This window comes from Perognathus longimembris, chromosome 15 (genome assembly GCF_023159225.1).
Source record: "Perognathus longimembris pacificus isolate PPM17 chromosome 15, ASM2315922v1, whole genome shotgun sequence".
Classification (NCBI taxonomy): domain Eukaryota; kingdom Metazoa; phylum Chordata; class Mammalia; order Rodentia; family Heteromyidae; genus Perognathus; species Perognathus longimembris.
Genome location: NC_063175.1, coordinates 56396744 through 56419321, shown reverse-complemented (window position 1 = coordinate 56419321; position 22578 = coordinate 56396744). Strand labels below are relative to the sequence as shown.

The window sequence follows — 22578 nt, the reverse complement described above, 5'->3', positions numbered from 1 at the left end:
CAAACAAAGCTGATACACGCTGAGAGAGGCTAGACACTTAGTAGGGCCAGAGCGAACCCCGTTTCCAGCTCCTCCAAGGCCAAGCCCAGGGTTCCGTGTGTGCGCAGCGCAGGGGCGGCCCGGGGGGGAGGGGTGGGAGCTGCAGGCGATGGGGTGTGGGGGGGGGGGGCATCGGCCGGGATGGCTCGCGGGCGGGGCCTCGGCGGCCCTCGGGTCCCCGGAGTGGTCTCGGCGTGGCAGCGTTGAGAGGATGCGCGTGTGGGAAGCCTGGCGGGAGGACCGTGCAGAGCCCCGGGGGTGTCGGGTGTCGGGTGTCGAGGAGGAGATCTGGGGCCGGCAGCGTAGAGACCCCAAGGTTCTCTAGAGACCCGCCATCACCCGCGCCTGCCTTCCAGCCCCTCCCATAAGCCCCCCCCCCCCCCAGCCGGGCTGTTCCGCCTCCGGGGTTCAGGCTGTATCTGCCTTGCTGGTGGGGGGGGTCGAGCCCGGGTAGGAGGGAACAGTTTGGGGAGTGGCCCCTCCTCCCCTGGGGGCTCACCACGTGGGGACCTGGGGAGCCGGCGCAGGGCGGCTCTGTCTCTGGCAGTTTCTCTGGCCGCCTCTCACGCGCGTTGGGCTGGAGGAAGACACAGGCCGTTTTCTGTACCCCCGGCCCTTCATCCTCCAGATCCCCTTTCTCTTCCGCAGCCCAGGGAGCAATTTCACGGACGGGAACCACCTGCCTTCCACGCTTCCTGAGACGCTGCTGACCAAGGCCGGTTGAACCGTCACAGAGGAAGATGCTGAACCCCAAAGCCCAAGCCAGCGCCTGGTCCAGGCTCATCTGCTTCCCCCACAGGCTCCGAATCTCCTTCCTCCCCCTTCCCCGCCCGGCTTCTCCAGGAGAAGCTGTGTAAGCTACCCCCATCTGGCTCTCTGGGTTTTGCGTCTGGCACGTGTCCACGCCGCGATTGGCTTCCACGTCCCATTTTGTCCACCAGCCGTCTGTCCTGGGGTGCTGTCCCTTTCCCGCCCCCGCGGTAGCTACGCCGCAACTTCGTCTTTCACGCTCCACCTGACGTGCAAGGGTTTCATTTCCCTTCTCCGCAGTTAGTTGTGACGAGAAATGCCCTGGTTGTTTCCACCTACTGCCTCAGGTTCCAGGTTCGAGTCTAGGCGACTACGAGTGCCCGGTGCAGCCTCGGGGGCTGGCGCACAGCCCCGAGCCGCAGGGGGCGCCGGCTCTGCTGGGTCTGGCTGTCTTCTGTCTGGGGCCTCTCCGCATGTCTTGGGGGGCGGGGGGGCATCCTAGCTACTGAGTAGGGGTGTTGGTGAGCTTGCACCCTTTTGTGCACACAGTCTGTGAGCGGAGTTTGCAGAGTGAGCTTGAACTGAAGTGGAACTTTCCCTAAACAATTGTACTTCCTGGAGCCTCCCCCCTCCCCCTCCCCCCTCCCCCTCCCCCCCCTCCCCCCCCCCCCCCCCCCCCCGCAGCTCAGCAAGCCCCGGCCACACACGGTCCCCAGAGGAAGTGGCAGCGCTGCGTGCTGCCCGGTGCAGACTTTGCCAGGGAGAGAACAGGGCGCAGCTGAACCCCACGCTCGCGGGCCCCACGGGGCAAGTGCTCTGAGGAGTCCTCAGCCTCCGGGGCCGGGGTGGGCAGTTACCGCGCCCGGGGCCCTGAGACCTGGAGTTCAGGGGCCACACCACGGGCCGGGGCCACTCAGGGGAGGAGCGCCTGGGCTGCCGGCAGGCACTGCAGAGTGGAGGGGGCAGCGGGGGGGGGGGGAGGGGGGGCTGGGGGAGACGCCCTGGACTGGGGATTGGGCACAGGGCGGCACAGGGCGGCACAGGGCGGCGCCCGCCTGTCCTGATGAGCTGTGCTCTCAGGCTGCGCCGCGTGCCTTTGAAAGCTCAGCTGGCGCTGGCTGTGCAGGGAGGGAGTCCATGTTCCCTTTCCACGGTGTGCGTCTTCATTCTCGTGGGGCGCCTGCCCACCCCCTCGGGGTCTCACTACCCCCGCCCACCCCTCGGGGTCTCACTACCCCCGCCCACCCCTCGGGGTCTCACTACCCCCGCCCACCCCTCGGGGTCTTCCAGTCCCGTTCCCGCGTGGTTCCTGACTGGAAGGGCAGGGCTGCCATTGTCTTTCCCGCTGCTGACTCTGAATGGGCAGAGCCCGCGGACCCCAACAGCCAAATGGCTGCGTGAGAAATCCGCCGAGCCCTGGGCATTCAGAGTCGTGTTTAGATTTCAAATACTGGAGCCAGAGGCGCTCTGTCAGACAAAGCCAAGAAGAGCCCTGGAGGGCTTTGCTGGGTGAACTACACGAGGTCCGTGGGAGGCGGAGAGTACTTACTACAAATGAGTCATTGGCTAAAGACGTTCATGGGAAGATGCTCAACGCCACGACTTAAATATGCAGACGTTTAGAAATATGCAAATAAAAGCACACGTCATCGCTGCTCTGTACCAGCATGATTACAGAACCGAACCCAGTTAGCTAGCAGGGCTGGAGAGGTGGCGAGGTCAGAACCCACACACAGGGCGGCGCGAGGGTTCAGTGGGGCTGGATGGAAATCAGTCGGGCAGTTTCTTCAAAGATCGACCTCATTCCCTAACAGGCCCCTGCCGCCCGTATACATTCAAGAAGGAGGAACACACACCCCACAAAAGCTGGGACTTGAGTGCTCATATTTACCGTAGGTAAAAGATGGAGACACCCCCAAAGTCAATCTGCTAAGTAAACTGGAGACACAAAACGTGGCCACACCATGGATTCTTTTTGGCGGGACTAGCCCTGTCTACCTGGCCAGCGGTCGGCGCCCCGCTCTGGGGGGCCGAGCTCCGACGATCCTACTCACCATGCGCCCGAGCTTGGGATCCATGGGGCCGGAGTTCTAAGGGCCTCGGCGCGCCTGCAACCTCCAAGGACTGTGGAGAGGAAGTCCCGTCAGCACCCCAAGCGAGTCCAAGTAGCATCCCGTGTCCTCACACGCCCGCCCCGCCCCCGTCCCCCGGAAGGAAGATGAGGCTGACAGAGTGGATCTATTCATGCGTGGAAACAACAAGCCTTTGTTCCACACGTGGCCGAGAAAGGAACAATGGATCCCATGTGCACAGTGGGTGGTGGGGGAGGCCGTGGTCTGGAGGTCAGCTGATGCCACCGGAGGTCGGAGGCCACCGAGGTCGCGGCTCCCCGGGTGACACCAGCAGGTTCTGCCACCGCTCCGATAGGCACTGGGCCGCGATGGCTTCCCGGCCCCGCCGCGGGCCATACGTACCCCAGGCGTGCAGTCTCAACCACCGTGGCTGCTGGCGTCCCGTCCGCTCGGGGTTCTGTGTGGCTCTGAGTCCTCCCTGCAATCCTCGGGGTTTGGGGAGGAGCCATTCCTGTTTCATGACCTCCGAAGAACTGCTTCAGAGACCCAGCTGGCCTGAGACACAGTGTGTGTGTGTGTGTGTGTGTGTGTGTGTGTGTGTGTATGTGTGCGTCTGTGTTCAGAGACCCAGCTGGCCTGAGACACGGTGTGTGTGTGTGTGTGTGTGTGCGTCTGTGTTCAGAGACCCAGCTGGCCTGAGACACAGGTGTGTATGTGTGTGTTCAGAGACCCAGCTGGCCTAAGACACGGTGTCTGTGTGTGTGTCTGTGTTCAGAGACCCAGCTGGCTTGAGACACGGGTGTGTGTGTGTGTTCAGAGACCCAGCTGGCCTGAGACACGGTGTGTGTGTGTGTGTGTGTGTGCGTCTGTGTTCAGAGACCCAGCTGGCCTGAGACACAGGTGTGTATGTGTGTGTTCAGAGACCCAGCTGGCCTGAGACACAGGGGTGTGTGTGTTCAGAGACCCAGCTGGCTTGAGACACGGGTGTGTGTGTGTGTGTTCAGAGACCCAGCTGGCCTAAGACACGGTGTCTGTGTGTGTGTCTGTGTTCAGAGACCCAGCTGGCTTGAGACACGGGTGTGTGTGTGTGTTCAGAGACCCAGCTGGCCTAAGACACGGTGTCTGTGTGTGTGTCTGTGTTCAGAGACCCAGCTGGCTTGAGACACGGGTGTGTGTGTGTGTTCAGAGACCCAGCTGGCTTGAGACACGGGGTGTGTGTGTGTGTGTGTGTGTGTGTGTGTTCAGAGACCCAGCTGGCCTGAGACACGGTGTGTGTGTGTGTGTGTGTGTGCGTCTGTGTTCAGAGACCCAGCTGGCCTGAGACACGGTGTGTGTGTGTGTGTGTGTTCAGAGACCCAGCTGGCCTGAGACACGGTGTGTGTGTGTGTACGTGTGTGTGTGCTGATGATCAGGATGATCTCGTGACCAATCAGCATCCACAGCTTGTGGCTCTTACTGTAGCATAGGAAGCGGAAGGAGCGCACGGAGCCTGTCCCGAGCCTGACCTCCACCTCCACCCTGAGCTGACCGCGACCCATCCGGCAGCCCACATACACGCGCACGTGCTCCGTGACCTACACCGTGCACACACGGGTCAAAGCCACCCAACAAGCGTGCTCTGTGAACCAGGTGCTCCCCAACAAGCACGCGTGTGTGTCCCACAAGGTGGCCGGACACCAACAACGGGTTCAGGGATCAGTTTCCACTTTTATTCAGCAGCACAGACCAGGGCGGGGCTTTCCTCCCACTAGGAGCGCTGGGTTAGGCCCTGAGCGGTAGGAACCGAGGGACGGCAGTGACGGTGAAGGTCTTAAGAAAGGACAGAATGGAACACAGGGTGACAATGGGGCGGTGGCGGCACGAGAGCCCCGGCTTTCTCCCTTTCTGAATATCCCACTGTCACCCTCTAGCCCAGAAGGCAGAGACAACTACCCCCACCCCACCCGCACGCATCCAGTGACGGCTACCACACCCTAAGAGAGCGGCTGTTTTGGGGCGCTGACTTCTTTTAAAAACTGAAGTCACATGGGCCACCACTGAGAACCTACCCCAGGGCTGGTCAGCCTTGAGAAGCCCCAGCACCCGGTACAGCTAGCTCCACCCACGGGAAGGCCTCTGTGCACGACCCGACAAGGAAGGGGGGGAACTTCCACTTCCCAGAGGAAGCCAGAGGGGGAGAGGGGAGAGGCAGGATTCCTTCCGGTCAGGCACAGCCCTGGCGGGAAGCTGACTGCTCAGTCCTTCAGCTGAGACACCTCGTGCAGGTACGCGGCCAGCATCTTGGTTCCTTCTACATAGTTATGCCTAGGGGAGAGAACACGTCACCTGCGGCGGCTGCACGCATGCGGCGCTTCCTTCCTCCAGGGAGCCCCCGCCAGGTCCCGGAGTCCCCCTGGGGTCTAGGAAGTGAAGGTCCGTCCCGCCTGCTTCCCTGGCTGTCGCTTGTTAATGCCGGGCCGGCACTGGTTCTGAAGAGCAGGCCCCCACCTCGGCCCCAGCGCCCGGTCTGCCTCCCAGCCCCTCGGGCAGGGCCGGGACTTGGCTGCGTCACAACTGTCCACCTTGCTGGCCCAGGAGGGGCCTGGGATTCCTGTCCTCCGCAGCCCCGGGCCTCGGCTGCTCCTCCCTGCACCTGCCCAGCCCTCTCCTTCCTGCTGCCGCCCAGAGGCTGCCTCCCCTGGGAGCTGGGGCTCCTGGGCATGGCCACAGGCTACATGGAGGAGGGATTCGGAGTATGGAGGTGCGCACTGTACTCGGGGCACCTACTGACCCTTGTCTCCACATAGCACCAGCAGCTGGCCTCATGCCCGCCCCTCCCCCATCTAAGTCCTCACCACCGGATCCACTCAGAGGGGCGTGTGCACCGTTGCCACCTCCCACCTGCGGTCCTCCGGGAGCACGGGAGGGACCGGTTCGGCACAGAGTCTCACCTGTTGAGCTTCTCATTCTGGGAGTGGGCGCCATCGTCTGCTGACCCCACTGGCAACAGCATGACATTCTTGCCCGTGGCTTCCTGAAAGGTCAGGGTCACGGGGATGCTGCCACCTTCCCTGGTCAAGTCTGGCTCAACACCAAAAACTGGGGGACGGAACGGAAGAAATGGTGAACTTCGGGGCCTGGAGGTCAGAGGCCCTTCACAGAGCTGCCATCGCCCAGCAATACCGAGCCCCCAAGGGCCAGCTGGCTGGCAGCCCGGGGCCCCGCCCACATCCCCACCCACAGCGCAGCCCTGGCCCCGCCCACAGCGCAGCCCGGGGCCCCGCCCACAGCCCCACCCACAGCGCAGCCCGGGGGCCCCCGACCACAGCCCAGCCCGGCCAGGCCCTGGCGCCCGTCCCCCTGGCATTTCCCACCTGCTTTCAGGGCTTTCCTTCCAGCCACGTAATGCGGGTGATTGAAGTCGGCCACCCAGGGCTTCCCGCCGTGGCCCATGTACACCTTGAACTTATTGGGACTGTGGAGCTCGGCAAACTTCTGAGTCAGGTAGCTTGTCACCTAAGCCGTAAACAGAGACACGCGTGCTCTTTCGTGTGTGCCGTGTGAGCCGCTGCTAGTCACTTACAGCGGGGCCACGAGGAGTCAGGCAGAGATCTGCTCCAGGCCCACAGCGAGTCTAGAGTCTCTGCGGCTGAAGGCTGGCCTGCATACCACGACAGCAGGAAAGAAGCAAACGTCCTGTGCTTGGACTTGAACTCAGGGCCTGGGTGCTCTCTCGGCATTCTTGCTCACCACTGGCATTCTACCAGTTGAGCCCTGCTTCTAGCTCAGCTTCTTGCTTATTAATTGGAGACGGAACCTCCTTACTTTTCTGCCCAACACGGCTTCAAAGCGCAGTCCTCGAGGCCCCACCTTCCTGCGTAGCTGGGAGGACAGGTGTGAGCGCCAGTGCCTGGCTTATCACGCAATGTTTTCATTCTCAGCGATCCGCTTTTCACACAGTTTCATATTAAGTGTAAGAACAACGCTCTCTGACTCGCTGGGTGTTAAGTTTCTAAACCCGGCCGCGCCTCTCTTGGGACTCTGACTAGACAGGCCTGGTGTCCTGTAAGAGAAGACACCAGACGGCCTGTGCCCTCTGTGACTTGAGGGCAGGTGCCACGTGCTGCCTCCAAGCAGGAAGACCACTCGCAACGTGGCCTTCTGTTAGGCGGCCCTAGCAGACTAAGCGTCAACTGGAGCCACGCCTCGCGGCCCTTGCTGCTTTACTTGTCAGTGTCCCGTCCTTCCCGTGGGGCAGTCGTGGACCTTGATGCTCTGCCTCCACACGGCGGGGATCAGGGCAGTATGCTACCCCACCCAGCTTGTTTTTGCTCGAGTCGCCCTAACGTTTGCCTGGGCTGTGTCCTCTTATCTCCACCTTCTGCAGAGCTGGCAGTCACAGGCATGAGCACGACCCCCAGCCTCAGCTTCCTAGGGAGGAGTGGCTACGTTTCATCTGGATAGAAAAGGAATCCAGGATCTGACCCTGGATACGGCCTGGCTGACCTCTCAGTTCCCCTGAGGAGAGTGGGCCTCAGGGTCGTCTTCCCCAGGGAGACGCTGGTTCCGTCTCCCCGCGAAGTCTCCCCATAAGAAGGAGCAGCTGCTGGGCGCTGGTGGCTCACACCTGTCATCCTAGCTACTCAGGAGGCTGAGATCCGAGGATCATGGTTCAAATCCAGCCTGGGCCAGAAAGTCTAGGAGATGCTTATCGCCAATACACTACTTGAAGTGGCTCCGTGGCTCCAATGGCAGAGAGCTAGCCTTGGGCAAAAAAGTTCACCGATGGCACTCAGACCCCAAGTTAAAGCCCCAGGGCTGACACACGCGCGCACACACACACACACACGCACACACACACACACACAGACTGGCCCAGGTACCGGAACTCTTCCCTTCACTCCATCACTGAAATAGGTGGCCCCTCAGACTCTCACTCAATGTCGGGCCCAAAGACAGCATCTGACCCACATCCTTGGGGATGAGGTCAGAGAGAAGCCTTTGGCACCCCTCGGCAGTAATGGAGGTCACCTGCGTGCAAGGCTTGCTGTGCCCCTTCACCGAGGACACGCTTCCACGCTCATGTTGCAGCCAGTACTGCGCGGGCGAGAGCCTCGAGGGGCAGGCGTGGGGCGGGAGGTTCCTGCCCAGTCCCCCCCCCCCCCCCCCCGCCAGGCTCTGCAGCGCGGAACCCCTCGCCGCCCCCCACGCCCCGCCCCGCCCCCCCGCCCCACGTGCCTGCTCGCTGACCACTTCGGGGGTCATGTTGGGCACGAGCCTGATGGAGAACTTGCCGATCACTTTCCTAGGAATCACGTCTTCGCCCCGGCCCCCGAGAAGGCGCCTTCGATGCCGTGGAGGGAGAGCGAGGGGAACCGCCACCGGTGCATCAGGATGTCTTTCTGCAGAGTCACGGGGAGGGAGGGGGGCCATGAGGCGACAGGGTGTCAACCGGGCGGCTGCCACGCCTCGGACGGGGCCAGGCGGGGACCCCTGCTCAGAGCTCACGGGGGGGGGGGGGGGGGGGCGCGGGGGCCCCGAAGCAGGGCTGTGCTGCCTCGGGAGCCCGAGCCGGCACCGACGGTGCAGCGGTGCGGCTCCACTCTGGGCCTGCCGCCCCCACGGCCCGCGCCGTCTCCGCCCGCCAGCCGGGGGCTGCGGCAGGACCACAGGGCAAGGCCCAGCCCTCCCCACACGCGCCGGCCGCCCTGAAGGCAAGCCCACGTGGCAGGGCCCGGCTAGGGGCCGGGTCCTTCTGCCGTCCTTGGCTGCTTGTGGCTGGGCAAAGTAAACCTCCGAGGCCTAGAGGCAGACTGGACCACGCGGGAGGCGCGGCCCGGCGATCCGCACGCGCGCGCGCGAGTCAGCACGCGCTTCCCCTGCTGGTGCGGCGCGGGTGGGGCCGTGTGCATCTTCACGCCGCCGTGGGGAGGGCCGAGCCCGCGGCCCCGCCGTACCTTGCAGCCGTGCAGGAGGGTGCTGGCCCCTATGTCCTTGGCAAACTCGGCCATGTCGAAGTCGATGTGCTCGTAGAGCCGGCCCTCCTCCTCGGTCACGGGGGCCACGGCCGCGTGGATGCCGGGGATGAGGATTTTACCTTTCTGGTCTATCAGGGAGCCTGCGGGAGGCGGAGAGCGTTGAAGCAGTCGAAGGGTGGAACCGCAGATGCCGGGGTGGAAACCCGCTCCTGAACGGAGGGGGGACCGGGGAGGAGGGCGGAGCAGACCCCCGGCCCTGGAACCACCCGAATGGCAGCTGTGCCCCCTGGGGAAGAAAAGGGAGCTGACCGCGGCAGGGGGGGCTCAGCTCCACCTGGCCGCACCCTCGGGGGGCGCCAGGCATGGAAGCAGCGGCCTGCTGGCCGGTTAGAGCCAGCCAGGCTTGTCCTCCCGGGGGCTGGGACGGGCACGCACCCTGAGGCCTAGGGCACAGGCTGGACAGGACCTGCGGGTGCAGGGGGTGGAGGCGGCAAGGCCACACTTCCTCGGGCGGCAGCAGGGCGCAGGGCCGCCCCGGGCGGAGCCGACGGTGCGCGGGGGCAGACGGGAAGCACAGGGGTCTTTGAGCGCAACTCAAGAAGGGATCTGAGGTCCCTAGATGCGTGACACGCGGTGGCTACCGGCCCCGAGCCAGCGCCCGCCCCTCCCCGAGCCACGGTGTCGGCCGGGGACAGCCAAGCCCAGCTCACCCATCAGAGAAATGAGATCCGTCATGGCCTCGTGCACCGAGCCGCCGTACACCCCAGAATGGAGGTCTTTGTCACTGCATTCCACCTGGGCGGAAACAAAGGCCACTTCATCGGGCGTCTCAGCGGGAGCTTATTTTTATCATGTGACAGCACACGGAACAAAAAACACTTATGAGACCTGATAATTGTCTAAGTCACAATCTGCTCCCGCAAGGATCAAGGACAGGCCGTCCCCACGCTTTCGCAAAGACCCGAGAGGCTACGGCGTGAACCGTGACCAAAGAGGGCCTGGAGCCCGAGAGCGCGGGTCCACCTTCCTTCCTTGGCTGCCGAGTCCTATAACCAGGTGAACAGCTGCCGCGTGCGCCCAGCGCCAAGCCCTAGAGGGGGACCTGCCCACGTCCCCCGCAACACTCAGGCCGCTGGGCGCAGCGAGGGCTGTCGCCTCTGCCGCCTGCGGGGAAAGGCCACAGAACCCGCTCTCGCCACTCAGGACCTGGGCAGCGCCTGCTCCAGGCAGCCTCTGCCGGCGGTCGGCAGAGCGGAGCAGGGCTGAGTGTCTCCTCATCGCAGGGAGGGGCTCGGGGCCCCACGCCCTCAAGAAAACTCGGTGATGGGAGGCAAGCTCGGGGGTTAAAGTGTGAACACTAACATGCAGAAGAAGGGTCCCTCAAATGCTTGGAAGGGGACTAGCATTTGGTATCTTCTCACTGGCTCCAAGGAAACGTGACAAGTCACAGCTCTAGCTTGACATCACTATGAAACTGACTTCTGACCTCAGAAGAACCACTGTCCAAGCCTGGAATACTACAAGGGCTCCCGGAACCTAAGACACAAAGCCCTAAGCCAGCTCTGAAGTCCTCCTCCACACGGGACCGGCTCCTTGGCACTTGCCTATTTTAGGTAAGGAAGAGCAAGGAGGCATAGTTGTTAGTCCAAGAAGGCAGGGAAGCCTGAGGAACCCAGCCCCACACCTCAATGAAGAAGTAGCAGATTCCCCGGAGGCCGTAGGTGATGCAAGGCTTCTTCTTCCCCAGCCAGTAGTTGTCGGAAATGCAGACGTAATCCACGTCTTTAAAGAACTTGTCTTTCTGGGCAAAAATCAGCTCATCCAGGCCTTCAGAGCCAGATTCCTCCATGCCTTCCAGGCAGAAGCGCACGTTGACAGGAACCTCCTGTGAGAGAGAGCGGCAGAGGATTCGGTTCCCCTGCCTTCCTTCCCCAAGCACCACGTGGGAAAGCAGATTGCTTTGAAACAGTGGTGGATTTCAAATGTCCACCTCCTCCAGGCCAGAGGCAGGGAGGCATCAGGTTCAGAGGGTGCCCCTCTCCCCCCACGCCGTGCTAAGGGAGGCCTAAGGAAGCCCAGTGGGGCTTAGGGAGGTCTGGGGAAACCTGGAAGGGGGAGGGGGGGCTATCAAGGGATTTCTGCATTCAGAGCAAGCAAAGAGGAGAGAGGAGCCGGAGCCACTCCTGTAACTGAGCAAGAACCTCAGCGTGACGAGCATCATTGAGTCCTTGCTGAGGCAGACAGAACTGCCAAGGAGAGCACAAGCTGGCCCGTCCTTTCCCACTAAGGCCGCCCATGCCGCTGGCACCGCCCACCCACACCCTCTGCAGGAAGGGGTGCCTTCTCCCGAGACATCACTGGTGCCTGGATCGTTTTCTAAGTACTCCCCTAGCTTCCTGAGCAAGAGAGGTGACCCATCCCTGGATGAGAAAAGATCACACACAGCCAGATGACGAGCCCGGTGAAGAGCAGGGCCAAGCCCAGACACGAGTCTCGCAAGTCCTGGTTCAAACCTCCATCTGGCCTCTCTGTTCACTACAGGCACCCCATCAGTGTTCACTAGGCAAACCTCACCACAGTGCCCACCGAGTGCAACCCCTGGCCCCAGCGCGAGCCACGAAGTGCACTTCTTTTGCCACCACCCCTCCTGGCTGGCACTGTTAACTGGACACACTTGGCTTCCTCCTGTGCTGCTCCTCTACTGAGTCGTTCTCGGAAGGCTCAGGCTTTACACGGCCGCCCCTCACCTCCATGGGCCCCAGGTCCCGGGGCCTCCCCTCAAGGCCGGGGGGATGGGGGGGTTGTGTGAGGCTTCCTGCTTCCCGCTTCAACCACGCATGCGGTGGACAGGCAGGTGCTAGTGCCATTTCTGTGTAAAAACGATCCCCAGGACCACAAGAGTCTGATTCTTTTCAGATCTTTCCCATGTTCGACAAAAACGCTTCTAATTCTTCTTCTTTTTTTTTTTTTTTGCCAGTCCTGGGGCTTAGACTCAGGGCCTGAGCACTGTCCCTGGCTTCTTTTGCTCAAGGCTAGCACTCTGCCCCTTGAGCCACAGCGCCACTTCTGGCCATTTTCTGTATATGTGGTGCTGGGGAATCGAACCAGGGCCTTATGTATATGAGGCAGGCACTCTTGCCACTAGGCCATATCCCTAGCCCCGAAAAAAAATGCTTCTAATTATTCTTATTTGATCACAACATAAGATAAAAACCAGATGCAAAAATCTGTCTCCATAGCATTATCACAATTAGGTAAAATTCACCAAAAAGCTTGATAGGCCACAAAATATCAACAGGTATTTTGAGTTTCTAGTAATTTTTTTTCTCTTGAATAACGAGTAAGTAGCTCAGTGTTGAAGAAAAACATTTTTTAAAATAAAAATCAATTTTTGAAGGACATAAGCCACAGAGTGACCACGGCACAACACCCCAAAGCCCGTTCCATAGTGTGAGTGACCACGGCACACACTGGCAGTCAATGCACTGGCCTACAGTGAAGGGGGACCCCAGCGCCCACTGAAAGGAAGCATACAAAACCACAACAAAATACAATAAAGAAAGAAAGAAAATGTGCATCAGCAAAAATCGCGCCGAGTGGTCAACAGTATGACCTTTGAGCCTCTGTACAGTGACCAATGTTCTGATGTTTTCTAGAGCTGGCAACAGCTCTATCTCAGATCTGTGTCACCGTGCTGACTAAGGTTGGGGACACCTGCTTTCTCCTCCTGGTGATCTTTACAGCACTGCTGGGATAGGGCCTGGCACACCCGGCTGGGAGGCGTACCTGACCAGTCTTCTGATAAGCCTCCAGGGCGTTCATCCAGCCAGCCACAGGCCCCTTATCGTCGGTCGAGCCTCTCCCATACAACTTGCCTAGAACAGCAACAATTCAGTCACGGTTACAATGAAATCAAAAGGAGCATATCTGAAGTAAACATCTGACAATGCCTTACTTAGCACAACCACACAGAACCCCAGTGTCCAGCCAATCATATTGGTAAGATTCAGAGAATTCACCATGACCACAGAGGCAGTCACGAAGGCGTCCCACAATGCCCCTCCCTCCCTTCCACAGCGGTGGGGAGGCCGGCCTTCCTGCTGACCAGGGCAGGGACTCACAGTCCAGTTCCAGGTCATCAAACCCGGTCACCACACCCAGTCAGTACAGCCCAGGTGGGAAGCTTGGGCACTGTGGAAGCGCGCACACTCTTATTGCAAAAGCACCATGGGCACCGCCACCCCAATTCTGACACTAAATTGGATACATAAACAGAGCTTGCGTTTCTTATTTTTTTACTTCTCCACTCTTTTTTCAGTTATCCCCTTGAAAACTGTGGGACAGAACACTACTTCCCGCCTCCTGGGCTCTGGGACCTGTCAGGCACTGACAGGTGCTTTGGGGGTCACTGTGGGAACCGTCTGGACAGATATGGAGGCGTGAAGGAAGGCCTGGAGAAGCAGGACAGAGACCGGCACAGGATAGCTCCTGGTGTAGGGCAGGGCAGGGTCAGTAAGAGACACGAGAAGAAGGCTGAGGAAGGAGGATGCCTTCAATCCTGCGCTAGACTGCTGGGGTTTACATGGTGGGGAAACTGCCACAAACACTCCTGCGTGTGAACTCCAGGAACAGTGCCCTCCGTGTGCACATGGAAGACTAACTCCAATAACTAACTAGCGTGCACACGTCAGCATCTCCTAGAGGCTCACAGAAGACTTAACTCCAATGACTAGTGTGTACACACGAGCAACACGCAGGGGCACGCGGAAGACCAACTCTGATCACTAACCACTGTCCACACGCCAGCACCCCACAGAGGACGACGCTGGCATGGGATTAAGCTTGAGGAAAACTATCGCTCCAAGTGAAAGGTCTCTTCAATCTCGCAGTCATGAACACAGTTCACACTTGGCCAGGAGAGGTCTAAAGACAGACTACACCAGTGACAGAGGAGTTCTGGAAAGCAGCCCTGAAGGGCAAGGCTCAAGTGCAGGGCGGCTCTGTTTCTTTCTGGTCAAGCAGAGAGCAGAGTGCCTCTCACTGGGAGGGGATGGGAAGCAGCAGCAGTTTCTACAGGTCCTGCGTCTCACCAGCCCGCTGCCGCCTGAAGGCAGGGCCCGAGGACGGACTGCTGCTCCCCGAGCAGTGACTCTGACATACAGCGCAGTAGCTGGAACTCGGACAGAGGCACTTAGACAACAGGCTTTTGAGGATTACGTGGCCTCCGTTCAGAAGTAAAGCCCAAGACAGGACCAACTCACTGGCCCAAGAAAGGGTAGGTTTTCTGAGTGTTCAATGACTGAGACAAACGTAAGAAACATCCAGAACCCATTCTCTAGATAAAAACCATCTACTGGCCAGGTATGGTGGCACATGCCTACAATACTGGCATTCAGGAGGCTGAAGCACGAAGATCCAAAGTTCTAGGCCAGTCTAGCCTATATAGCAAGACTGTCTAAAGTCAACAAAGACAAAAACCCAACTTGTAGTTGAAAGAGGAAAACCCGAGGTGACAAGTGATTTTCCCAACACAGAAAATGGAGAAATGCTTCTCCCGGTGTCAACTGTGAGCCCGCTCCCTTGGGAAAGCAGAGGGCCCTGGAAGACGCCGCCCCTCACCGTCTCGCTCCACCAGCGTGAAGGGCTCGCTATCCCAGCCGTCCTCCAGGGCCGCGGGCTGCACATCCAGGTGACCGTAAATGCACACCGTTTTCTTCTGGGGGTCGCTGCCCAGCTTGCCAAGCAAAATGGGAGGGAGTGGAATCTCTGAGCCGTCAGGGAGCTGAGACAGAGCGATCAGGAACAGCCTCGTTAAAAAAAACTTGGAAGTTACAGACACTGTTATTAAACATACCTGGGCTTTCTTATCTGTTCTTATCCATCAACTTCGGCTGTAAAGCTTAAGACTGTACTGCTCAGCAGTTATTCATTAACAAGAACTTACTTTCCTGTAATCCAAAGAGCATACTGAATTACATCCACGCATTTTTAAGGACTGAGTTTTCAAAACACTGACCGAAGAAAACACTATGCAGGGGGAGCGCCCAGCGCCTCCTCAGACCTGCAATCCTAGCTGCTCAGGAAACCGAGACCTGGGGGGATCACGGTTCAAAGCCCGCTGGGGAAGAAAGTCTCTGAGACTCCATCTCCAACTAACCAGCAAAAAGAAGGACTGGAGGTGTGACTCGAGTGGTAGAGTGACAGTTACAAGCAAGCAGGCTAAGTGGCAGCAGAAGACAATACGACAACAAGAAGAGTTCACACTCGGAGTGTGTGAGCGCGGCTAGGAACTCAGCAGGTGTGGGGACTTCTCGTCAGGATTGGTTTCCTCGGGATGGCTGACCTATGAATCCCCAGTGACCCTGTGACCCGGCAGCCTCTGTACTCAGTGTGCCGTCACCGCTTGAGCTGCACGCGGTGCGGGCTGGGTTTTCCTCACGGGCGCTCCGGAGGCTGGTGAGGAGGCATCGGGGCCGTGAGCAGACCCGAAAACTCCCTGCCCTGGCCGTCCACATTACACTGCTTCTGCAGTTACCAGTTCTCAGCTGGCCTGAGAGGGAAAATGATTTTTAAATGAAAACAGACTTCCTCTAAATGAATTTCAAAAAGAGCCCCAAACCCCCTGAAAGAGTTCAGCATTTTCTAAGAAGCTGCCAGGAACCATGTATAAATTTATAAATATATAAATTTACTTGGACTTGGACTTCCTAGTCTCTCTCTCGCCTTTCCTCCAAGTGTTGTAACTCCCAGCTTTGGCCCTCCTTTCCCCTGGGATTACACCCCTGCTACCAAACAAACAAGCAAGGAGAGAGGATGCAGAGCTGACCCTGCAAACCCCCAGTGCTAGAGATGGAACTCGGGGCCCTTCGTAAAAACTACCACTGAGATGCATCTCTATGGTGATGAAATCTTTCAATTCCTTGTTAAAAATGTTACATGCTCTGAAGTGGTAGGATAATCATCTTATTCTTTAATGAAAGGCCGTTCCCAAAGAACCATCCTGTAAAGTTAGTAGTAAAGCGAACAGGTCTGCTGTAATGAAACAACTCTTCAATTGATTATCACACCTAGTTTTTTCATATATCGTGAAAAGAGGGAGAAGAGAGCAAGTGAAGTGCATGCCCCAAAGAAAACAAGATGAAAACCTTGGTGATTCTCCCAAGAGTAAGGGAACAATACAATTGTTTGGAAGGTATAATACATCTAAGTCAACAATTAAATCTGTTGTCAGGAGTAAAATATCACAAGAACCATATTGAGTGAACACTGAATGCTGGCTTTTCCATTTCCCTGCTGGGGCTCCTGCTGGCCTAGTCTACTAGAATAAAGTGTGCGCTGAGCCAAAGGCCCACATCCAACATTCCAGGACTGAAATTTCCTACCCAACCCCAAATCAACGAGTCAAAGCACCACGGTGAACCACATCATGTCACATCCTGCAATGTGAGTCTTCCATACTCAGAAAATCCAAGGGCTGAAACGACTGCAAACTAAATCAGTGCAATAATGTGTCACAAACTAGAAGGAAAGCAGCCATTCTTCTCCGTCCCCATCCGACATGAAATGGCAGCAGACATCCACCAGCCACCTCCCTTATGAAAAAGTGCTGAGGACACGTGTTATGTGAGCAGGAGTCATCGCTACCCTTAGTGACAAGGTACTGTTTAACTTGCCCGTTCAAAGCTCTCTCATTTCTAGGGCAGGAATTTCAGCTATCCTCTAACAATGATCACTACAGTAATTTATTCTTGCGCAACTCTTCTCCTTCCTGAAGAGAAGTGATGAGTATCACAAAACCTCCGCAGTAATCTAACTAAAGCAATCACTGAATGGTCACTGCCTGGGCTTGTTCTGAAGATGAGCTGAGCATCTAAAGCAAAAGCTGACCCAAGACTCAGTGGAGTGCTCCCAACCCCCCGGCCCAAACTGCTGTTGGGGCTCTGCTGCCCGACCTTTTGCTTCCCGATATCCATCAGCTCCACCGAGCCTCCCAGCCTCTGGATGTCTGCAGCTGCGGTCTCCATCATCCTTTTGATCTCCCCTCGCTTCTCGGGCCACGCAGACACGCTCTGGATGGCCACCCATTCTGCAAGTTTCTGTATGTGGAGAGCAAGCAAAAAGGAAGTTCATTGGAAAGGACTTGCCTTCCAGGTAGAACAAGGTTCCCAATTGTGCGGTGTGTCAGGGACATCAGTCACGCTAACTTGCTGACACACTGACGAGGCACGCAGAGCAAGACCCACTACGCTTGCTTTGGTTCTAGGTTTTAAGAACTGTTGTGCTAACCCACCGAAGGACTAGAAGAAAACACAAAGACACTAGGATGTGTATTTTTAACCACTAAGGTGATATGAATATAAAATGTACTGAGTTCCATAAATAATTATCTGAACCTAACAAAATTTTTACTGAGATATATATATCACTCTTAAAAATCAAATTAGCTTATTTATCCTCCCAACAAGATCCACATTTTATAATTTTTAGAATAAGAATTCTAAAGACATTTTTTCCTGAAGTATATCTATCAAAAATAAGAACTGGGTACAGGTAGCTCACATGTGTAATCCTAGCTACTCATGAGGCTGAGATCTGAAAGATCATGGTTTGAAGTCAGCCTGGGCAGGGAAGTCTGTGAGATTCTCACCTCTAATATACTACCAAAAAGTTCGAAGTGAAGCTATGGCTCAAGTGGTACAAGTGGTAAAGCGCTAGCCTTGAACAAAAAGAAGCTTAGGGATAGTACCCAGGTCCTGAGTTCAAGTCCCAGGCCCGGCACTAGATAGATAGATTAATTAACAGCATATATTTTAAGTTAAAATCAAGAAACAGATTAATATGTAACATTGCCGAGTCACTCAGAGCATGTTAAATACAAAGCAGTTCTTTAATATATAACTATCCCAAGAAGTCACAGATGCAGATTAAAGAAAGATCACAAGGTAACTTCTCATTTCTAGAAACAGTTATTAACCCTTTCTGTGAAATGCCAGAGGTGTAAGTTATACTGTACTGAGAACACAGAGGAACAGATGCCTAGGTAAAACTCGGAGAACTTGTCTAAATGGCACAATCCACACTGACTTCCAGGTTTCTCTGACCCAAAGCCTACGCCAAGTTTCCCTGCTCACGAGCACGAGGGTCTCCTTACCTTAATGTAGCGATCCTGGTTTTCATCAATATACTGAAACACAGGAGTGAGGGCCGACATCCTTGAGTAGCCTGCACACCCGGGAGGTGCCTGGAACGAGAGCAAGGGGTCAGCCCAGCCTGCAGGGAGGGACTGCGGGCGACCCACTCCGTCGAGCTCTAAGTACTGCCCCACCCTCGGGTCAGCATGACGACGCTCATCACAAGACTGTCCAGGAAGTGAGTGCCCTTTGGAGCCCGGAGAGAGGCTTAAGACTCATCTTCCTTTTGCTCTTCAAAAGGAAACTTAACAAAACTGTGCACCCGAAGGCAAGGGACAATCTGAGAAAAACCAAAGGTAGGCAATTCCCAGTAACTAATTTACCAGGGACTTTATCAACTGTATACTCTCAAAGCACACAGAGAGCTTTCTACCTTTGCTTCCTACAGAGGAACTAGTTGCTTTAAAATATGTCACGTGCTGCGTCTCTACAGCCACAAACCCACGCAAAGTCAGCCAGATAAACTGGGTGAAGTCAGCTTAGGAGAGCTGGCAACCTCAGCAGGAACTGAGGGCTATGTACTGCACACTCCTAGGAAGAACCTTTGTCTGAGCTGCACAGAAGGGTGACTGGGGATTGTAATAACGTACTGTATGTTCAGAAAGCTAGAAGAGGACTTGCAATCGTTTCACCACAAAGAAATGACGTGTCTGAGACAGAAATCCTTCCACCAATTGGAATATTACGGTGCATAAATATTGAGACACCATGAACATGTGGCCCCAGGAATATGTAGTGTGTTTGTTTTAGAAAGACTCAAATTTAAAACTAACCATTGTCGGGCTGGGGATATAGCCTAGTGGCAAGAGTGCCTGCCTCGGATACACGAGGCCCTAGGTTCGATTCCCCAGCACCACATATACAGAAAACGGCCAGAAGCGGCGCTGTGGCTCAAGTGGCAGAGTGCTAGCCTTGAGCGGGAAGAAGCCAGGGACAGTGCTCAGGCCCTGAGTCCAAGGCCCAGGACTGGCCAAAAAAAAAAAAACTAACCATTGTCTACAGACATTTTCTAACATCTGGCTTTCATGCAAAGATTCCTGGACACCTGGAATGGCAATGAGTAAATAAAGCCAAATAAAGGAAGAAGGAATGGAATGAAGGTGAAGGCATGAGGCCACGTAGTCCCACAACTGCTGCACAGATCTGAAGCAAGTGCCAGATAAATGTGGATACACTGCTAAGTAAAGAGCCTTTTTCCCCTGAAAAAAGGACCCTAGGGCAAGTTCCAAATTGAGGGGTGATGCAACAATCCACTCTGACAAGAAGCTGGCAGCTAGCCAAGAGATCCAGAAGTTTCCTGAGCTGCACAGTGTGAGCACATCACAGAACAATGAGTAGCAAATCTCATTTCTCCATGGGTGAAAGATCAAACTAGCAAGTTCTTGGTGTCCCTGCCCCGCCGCCTCCTCTTCCAATGCCAGGACAGAACATAGGTCATATCCATTCCTGGGGCCAACTTAGCCTCATCTGAAAGAGCCTCAGTAGGAGTCCATGAATGCCAATGCCACTGAGGCTTTTTGTAAGTCACATTTCGCCTGTCACCGGAAAGGTACACAGGGAAGCTATCTGTTTACACGACATGAAGCCATGCTTCCTAGAAGACCACAAGTATCACTTGGAGCTTTTGTCTAGGCTCCTGTCATTAACTACTACAAATCCCAAACCCACTGCAGTGCATCCTTCCTGTTCCTCACAGGTAAATTAACCCAGGGTCTTTTAGCTAAAATCACTCAAAGATATGATCATTGAAGCTGCATCTCTTTCCAAGAATAGTAAACACTGACCAGAATGTTCAGCTTCCCTGCAAAGTCCCCAGAGCTGTGCTCAAAGCCACTCTTCCTGGGAACTCTAAGTCCAGCCAGGTTTTAGTTCTCCCTCCCACTCAGTTCTGATGACTTCAGTTTTACCTCCGCCTGCACCAAAGCAACTGAGGAGAAGCACCTTTTGTGCTCCGATAAACCTGACTCATTAAGGTAAAAGCAGTGTGGGTGAAATGAACAAAAGCAAACCTTAGTCTGGTGTTGGTGGCTCACACCAGTAATCCTAACTACTCAAGAGGCTGAGATGGGAAAGTGGTAGTTCAAAGCCAGCCTAGGCCATATATACATATATATGTGTGTGTGTGTATGTATGTGTGTAACACATACATACTTTCAGATGACAGCTTCACTGCCTTTTGCAATCTCAAGTTTAAACAGAGGTCAGAGAGAGGAAGGAGAAAGTATGTGTAAGCACCAACACACACAGGGTTCTTTGTTGAGTATCAATCTTTGTGTCTTGATAGTTCAAGGTATACATTAAATGTGACTCTAACTGGCTAAAAATCACTGAAACTAAGCAAGCGTTGTCCATTTGTCGGTTCTAGAACTTCTTCCTAAACACACCATGGAATCACTTTCTGCAATTCCTACCTACCTATTACACACAGGCTTTAGCGGGTGTCTGTGCCAGTACTGGCTCTTGAACGCCGGCCCTGGCACTCCACCCTTACAGGTGTGAGCCACCAACGGCCACATCAGGACGTAAGTGACAGCCCCCCACCGCCTCCCCCCCAGTCTCTGGGCCTCTCACCGAGAGGAGTGAGTCCCCAGGTGAGGCGGGGGGGGGGGGCTCTGTGGGGCCGAGGGTCCTGGGGGAAGCCTCCCCAGGTGAGGCGGGGGGGGGCCCTCTGTGAGGCCGAGGGTCTGGAGGACGGTGCACAGGGCCAAGTTACCAGCCCCCCCTCGCAGCTGAGGGACCAGCCAAGGCTGGCGGAGCAGGTGGGCTGCGGGCCCAGAGCTCACCTCGGGTGTGGGGCGCGGCTGCAACCTGGCTCGGGCCTGGACAACGCTGGGATTCCGGCTGGCCTGGCGGGGGGGGGGGGCCGCCGGGGAAGGGGGACGTGAGGGCGCACAGGCCCTGTGCCCCATTCCCTGACCCCCGTGACCCCTAGGCCCAACTACCCCTCCCCTCCGGGACCCTACAGGACCTTCTCCTCACAGACGGGGCCTCCCTGACCCTCCCTCCCTCTCCTCCCCTCCCCTCCCCTCACGGGCCCGGCCCGGCCTGGCGTCGCAGCCCGGAGGCCCTTCCAGAGGCGCGGGCCTGCCCACGGCCTCCGGGGACTGGGGGCCTCCGAAGCCGAGCGCGCGCGCGGGGAGAGCCCGCCTCCATTGTTCCCGCCTAGCAGGGCACCCCCCCCCCCCGCGCCCGCACGCCCCGGCCCGGGGTGCCGGCCTGGGGCGCCCCGCGGGCCCGCCCCGCGTACCTCCGCGAGCGCACGCCGGTTCCGCACCACGTGTCCTAGGCCACGCCCCCCCAGCCCGGGCTCGCCCCGCCCACCCATGCGCGGCCGCCTCTGGACGGCGACGTCGCTGAGGACGCCCCGCCCACAAGCCCGGCCGAGTCCGGAGGGTTGGCTCCGCCCCCTCCTCCGTAGCCCCGCCCTCCCCTCTGGGGGCGGGAGGTTCTGCCGGGCTGCGATTCGCCCACGGGCGTGCCCGTCACTCTGGTCCCGGGTCCCGACCGCTGAGGTGGGACCGCGCCACGTCCCCCACGGCGCCCGGGCTCTGGCCGAATCCCCTGCCGAGTCCGGGGCTGCACGGCCGGCCGAGGGCAGAACGGCCGCGGGTCCCGAAGCTCGTGATCCCTGGACAGGGATCGCGGTTCGAAGCCAGCCAGGACGGGAAAGCCCGTGAGACTCCCACCCCCAATTAACCACCAGGAGAACGGAAGTGGCGCTGTGGCCCAGAGTGGCCGAGCGCTCGGCGCCCAGGCCTCCAGTTCGAGCCCCATGACCCACACAACATAAAATGACAGCAGCAGCGACGATCATCAGTCGCCGTGCCGGCAGCACCTCACTATTGAGCCGACCAAAGCTTAGTAAGTACCCGGGGGTCGCATGAACGTAAGCAGGAGCTTGGGCCCAAGTTCAAAACCATGTAGATGCATTCTCAATAATCGTCATCTGAAAACAAAAGGTAGTGAAGCTATTCCCCCCCAGTGAATCTGAATAAACTGTTGAGGCCATACACAATTTGCCCTTCGTGGAGAATGGTTCTACCTGGAAATACGTTACATTTCCAGAATGTTCTAAGTCCTATCCCTTGAAACCATGAAAAAAATGTGCCCCTGGTTTTGGTTAAGGAGGGATCCTCCCTCCGTTGAGATCATGTAGATTCTGGAACACCCAAAGCTTTCAAAGAGTTAATAGAGATACTGTACTCTACTTACACGAGGAAGCCTGGGCTTTGAGCAAAGGTTCCTTGTTGAAAGGCCTGCTTGGGGCTAGTAGTGCTGTGCTTCAGGTCCCGGGCCTCTCTGTTCTGGAAGGGAGCTCCTGTGACACTGAAACAGCTGGAAACTGGAGCCCTCCTCCCAAAGCCGGTGCCCAGGCTGAAGACCGCTGCCCTCTGTACAGACAGCAGCCAGCCGGGGCTACACACAAATGATAGCATGTGAGGCCCGAGTCTCCAGCAAGTGGCACTGCACGCACGCTTCTTCCCTGGTAAAGGGCGCATTGCGGGCTGTACGGGATGGCAGTAAATCCCAGTTTAAAGAACGAGTCCGATGGCCTTCCACTTTGCTGGT

General features: G+C 57.1%; 1 protein-coding gene across 1 annotated transcript; it reads right to left on the bottom strand.

Moving 5' to 3' along the window:
- Positions 1-4548: 4548 nt before the first annotated feature.
- Cndp2 (carnosine dipeptidase 2) lies at positions 4549-21293 on the bottom strand. Its single transcript, XM_048363405.1, is given in 13 exon segments — positions 4549-5165; positions 5792-5939; positions 6215-6356; positions 8079-8155; positions 8158-8242; positions 8798-8958; positions 9529-9613; positions 10503-10703; positions 12605-12693; positions 14438-14600; positions 16771-16914; positions 17970-18059; positions 21257-21293. Coding segments are annotated over 12 exon segments (1425 nt in total). The 5' UTR covers positions 18030-18059; positions 21257-21293; the 3' UTR covers positions 4549-5095.
- Positions 21294-22578: the final 1285 nt, after the last annotated feature.